The 4740-nt window shown below is 50.7% G+C and overlaps 1 protein-coding gene across 7 annotated transcripts in view; it reads right to left on the reverse strand.

Annotated features, from left to right (window-relative positions):
- Mrap2 (melanocortin 2 receptor accessory protein 2) overlaps positions 1 to 3575 on the reverse strand; it is a 33758-nt gene extending 30183 nt beyond the window's left edge. Inside the window, exons 1-3 of one of the 7 annotated variants that reach the window (XM_026779248.1) lie at positions 3458 to 3575; positions 2646 to 2889; positions 2074 to 2242 (exon numbers count right to left, since the gene is read on the reverse strand). In XM_026779248.1, the coding sequence (XP_026635049.1) occupies positions 2074 to 2075 (2 nt within the window). In that variant the 5' untranslated portion in view covers positions 2076 to 2242; positions 2646 to 2889; positions 3458 to 3575. Of the gene's footprint in view, positions 1 to 2073; positions 2243 to 2504; positions 2614 to 2645; positions 2890 to 3034; positions 3115 to 3153; positions 3313 to 3449 lie in introns of those variants that run through there. The other 6 variants (XM_026779251.1, XM_026779249.1, XM_026779250.1 and 3 more) reach the window with 6 other exon arrangements.
- Positions 3576 to 4740: the final 1165 nt, after the last annotated feature.

Genomic DNA, 4740 nt, shown 5'->3' on the forward strand with positions numbered 1-4740 from the left:
TGCATCATTGTACCTAACCTTTTCCCTACAGGCATGCATCATTGTACCTAACCTTTTCCCTGGATTCTGGGGATCCAAACTCAGGTGCTCATGCTTGCAAGGCGGGCACCTTGCCAACGGAGCCATCTCCCAGTGCAACCCTCACACTCTTGGAGTGGCTGGTAGGTACAGCCTTCATATAGAGACCTTAGCCTTTCTACTTGGCAGTTGAGAACTTTCATTTGGAAGTTCTCAGAACTTGAAAGTGTGTGCCTTAAGCAGAAAGCTTACTCTGATACCCTTAATTTACCTACAGGCATGTTTTTGTGACTGGGTGCTAACCTTTGATTCCTTCTCTTCTTCTTTCTAGCAGAAATGAATGTGAAAACAAAATGCGGCACCCGCTAATCCTGTGGGGACCCTCCCCGACAGTCCTGACCACTGACCTTAGGAATGAAGTCCCATCCTGCCGGTTAACTCTCACAGGACTGGCTGAAGTGCTGGTCATGTCTCTCTCTGCCAGGCTAACATTGTCACTGTCTGTTCCTCTCAATGATCTGGTCTTCAGATCTTGCCTCCATCCACCTTCCTCCAGATTCTTTGACATGGCCCCTATGCTAACTGGGTGCTGCTCAGAATTGACCATGGAGTGCAGTGAACTCTGGGCTCCTCCAATCCTAATGCCTCATGGAGGGAAGAGGTGATGGACGGTAGTTACATGCCTGGTGCTAATCTCCACTCTCCTGTCTATTGGTTATGTAACCACGAACAAGTACCTCATTCCTTTGTGCTTCTGTCTCTTCGTTTGTTAAATGGGCACAGCGGTAATTATGTTCCCACTTCGTGGGTTTGTTACAGGTATCACAGTAAAAGAGAACACTCCCATTATCCTGACACGTAGCAAGCCCCACCCAAATGTGTGTGAGGAATGGGATGCCCTTACCAAGGAAATCCAAGTCTCTTCCCTCGGCCTCACTTAGACCACTGAAACTCCGGATATCTTTCAGATGAATGTAGCTCAGCACGGAGGCACTATCCCGCCATGTCATCTCATCTCTCCTCAGAGATCTGCTTTCCTCTGCACACACACACACACACACACACACACACACACACACACACACACCTCTTCGAGACAAGGTCTCACTAGTTGGCCTCAAACATATCCTCTTACTTCAGTTTCTCATACAACGGAATTTATAATCATGCAACTCTGCCCATGGGGGTGGCGTATACATGCGTGTGTGTGTATGCTTGCGTGGGGAAGCAAGAGATTGGTGTCAAGCTCTTCACCTTGCTTTTGTTGACACAGGATCTTTCTCAAGTCTAAAGCTCATTGATTCAGAAAGACTAGTTGGACAGCTAGTCCCAGGGACCCCCGTCTCCACCTCTGTAACATCAGGATTACGGCCACTACATCTGACATTTGTAAATGTGGGTGCTGGGGATCCAACTTGAGTTCCCATGGCTGTCTGCCAACTATTCTACTAAACACCTGTGTGTAGTGCCCAGTGAGGCCAGGAGACGTGTCGGATCCCCTGGGACTGGCTTTGCAGACAGTTTGGGTGCCAGGAATTAAACCCAGGCTCTCTGGAAAAGCAGCCAGCACTCTTAAACACCTCACCATCTCTTTGGTCCCCTGTCCTCTATTTTAAAACTGTCTCTGAACTTCAATGCAGAGCTAGAGCTTGAACCTGACTGTGAGCCCAACATTCTAGGATTAGTATCTTTTTCAGATATGTTCCCCTCAGATCTGTAGCTATTGTAACTTTGTTCAGTCGCCCACAGCCGTACATCTCTGTCCCAGGAAGTGGCACCAATGAGAAGACACACAAACAGAACCCTGCTCATTTTAAAGACCGTGCCCCATCCTTTGATATAGCAGGAGACTGCCTTCCTCGCCTCCGCAAAGCCAGGCATACTTTATATTGTCCAGAGCGGCCAGGGCTAAGATAGTGACGGCAGGAGATACAACAGAAACACATGCACAGGACTGCACATCTCTCTCACAGTAAGTGCTGACATTTTCATGTTTTCAAAGTGCTGGTTGCCACCTACTAGGTGGCATCATTACCCTCATGAATCATAACTCACATTTGTAGGAGCCTGGAGATGACACACCCCCATCCACAGCCCAACTTGCCATGAATGGACTCTGGGAATGCTTTCCTGGGTGGTCTTCAGCTGTCTTTTAGAAGAACCTGTTCTGGGTGGTGATGTTTCCATCTTTTGAAAAGTCTGGCTCTATTTTCAGGCCTCATGCCTGTGCAAAGGTGACAGCAAAACACTTTCAATGCTACAGAGCCTGCCTGTCAGGCAAGCTTCAAACCGGGAGTCCCCTTTGGGCTTCAAAACCTCCCCATGCAGTCTGGACTGGCCTCTGCCTTACCGAAGCAGCTACTTATTTTTGCTCCCACCCCCACCCCGTCGTCGATGTCACCTCCCTGCTATAAACACTGCAACCAAACCGGCTGACAGTGCCCCACCTTCCCCGCATCCCTGCAGCCCAGGCCATTCTCTTGTACCTGTTTTTGCTGCTGTACTCCAAACCAGGAATCCCAGCCTTCGTTTCCAGATCTCCCTCCGCTCCCCACTGTTAACCGGTGGAGTCAGGGTGGAAAATGATATCTCATTTTCACCTGAGCGCTGGAAATACTGCCACTTACCTTGGGGAGAGGGCAGTGCGTTAAGGATTAATTTGTGTTTGGCAGTTCCCCTGTCTTCCCTGGGGCTACAGGGGCACTTTCCTCCAAGCTTCTTTCGCTCTCAGAACAGCCCCGATTGCTTCATCGTTGCCAGATTAAATCGAGTACAATATCCGGCGCTCCATGTCTTCTAAAGCGCTGTGGAAACCGAAGCTTCAGAACAGTTTTCTGTCGCACTTCTTCTCAGAAGGCCTTCCTCAGTCCCCTACCCAGAACAGGACAGAGAAGAACGCAGGAGGGAGTTGTAATTGCGGCCTCAACAGTAAGGTGGCACAAGACCCGCTCCCTAGTCTCAACAAACCTGTCAGCCTCAGGGTTAGTCAAAAAAAAAAAAAAAAAAAAAGACTCACTGCAGGGGGTGCGCATCTGGGGACCACGCCCTTCGTCTGGAGGCGCAGGTCCCCAGCCTCTGGGCTCTGTGGATGCGCCACGGAGGCCCGCAGACCCTGATGGCGGGAAAGTTTCTCACCTGCGAGAGAGGGTGTGGTCTGGTCGAGACGCTCAATGAGCCCACTGAATGCTCAGCCCAGCACTAGGAGCTGTATCTAGGATTTCCTGACTCCCTCGGGCAGGAAGATCTGATTTCAACAGCAGGACAGGCTTCGAACTTGGGAACCCTTCAAAGGGCCCCACAAGCTGCCCTCGGTACCGTCCAAACCCGAATGGCTTTTCCCCGCCCTCCCGTTCTTCACGCCCACCGATCCTGATCCCGGGGCAGACTGAACGACCCCCGGCCCCCGGGCTATCCCCATGCCCCATCCTGACCCGATTACCGCAGGCTCTAAGGTGTCCAGCTCCTCCGGTGCCCAAACCTCACCACCGCTGCTGGCTGGAGCTGTGTCAGTCGCTCCCTGCGCCGCGTTGCGGTGCGGTGCAGACATGCGCCCGCGACCTAGCCGCGGAGGCGGGAGGCAGCGTTGGGCAAGGAGGCTGGGGTTGAGCTCCCAGAAGCCTCCCCAGTCCTAGGGCGCCAGAGGACTACGTGAGTGTGGTTATACACCTGCGTTGAGCAAAGGAAAGATGCCCAGGGATACTTTGACCTCTCGGGCTCTGTGGTGGGTCTCTTAGACTAACTTTGGGTACCTGAGCTGAACAAGGAGAAGTGGGGTTGCATGAGCAGGCTTGCCAGCCATTTCAACCTCGGGTTCAAGTTCAGAGATGCTTGACCCCTCCATAAGGCACTGCCTAAATTACTATCTCGGATTTTGAGTGCCTCTTCCAACCTAACAGTGCAGATAGATGCGATGCAAGGGGCACCAAACACCCTCCAGACAGATCCTGAAGAGTTTCTCAGTGGACTGGGAGCAGGCTCAAGTTAGCAACCATGACTATTCTGCGCACATTTGTATTTGTTCATCCAGTCTGTATCGGGTGCCAAACACCAACTTTGTAGAGCTAGTAAAGAGTCAGACAATAAAGATTACCAGTAAACACAACTCAGGGGATGTGAATGAAGTGTTGTGGACAGAAATACAAAGCAGAAAATATGACAGTGGGCTTTGTGTGGGGGATGGGGTCAGAGCTGGCGTTATAGGGTAACAAGGAGGTGAGAGAAAAACCAGGCTTTTATCTGGGGAAAGATGACCCTGGCTGTGAGCCAGGCACTAAGATGTCCCTTAGCATATACTTATCCCAAATGCCACACGAGAAAGGTTGCATGTCCATGCCGGTTCTACAGATAAGAAAGTTTAAGCTGGACGGTGGTGCCACATGTGTTTAATTTCAGCACTCATGCGACAGAGGCAGGTGGATCCCTGAGTTCAAAACCAGCCTGGTCTACAGAGCAAGCTCCAGGACAGCGAGGGCTACACAGATAAACCCCACGAGGGAGGGAAGGGGGGAGGGAGAGAGAGAGAGGAGGAAAGAGGGAGGGAGAGAGAGCTACATAGGAAGGCATGCACTGTCACAGCTGGCAGGCTGGCAATGGTCTAAGTCAATATGATGGTGCCAGAAAAGGATTCCTGGAAATGACATCTGATTCATGGATTTTTTTTTAAAAAAAAGTAGTTTCATTATCACATGTAAAATGAAATATTTTGAGAACCATTTTTATAGC

This window comes from Microtus ochrogaster, chromosome 5 (assembly GCF_000317375.1).
Source record: "Microtus ochrogaster isolate Prairie Vole_2 chromosome 5, MicOch1.0, whole genome shotgun sequence".
Taxonomy (NCBI): Eukaryota; Metazoa; Chordata; class Mammalia; order Rodentia; family Cricetidae; genus Microtus; species Microtus ochrogaster.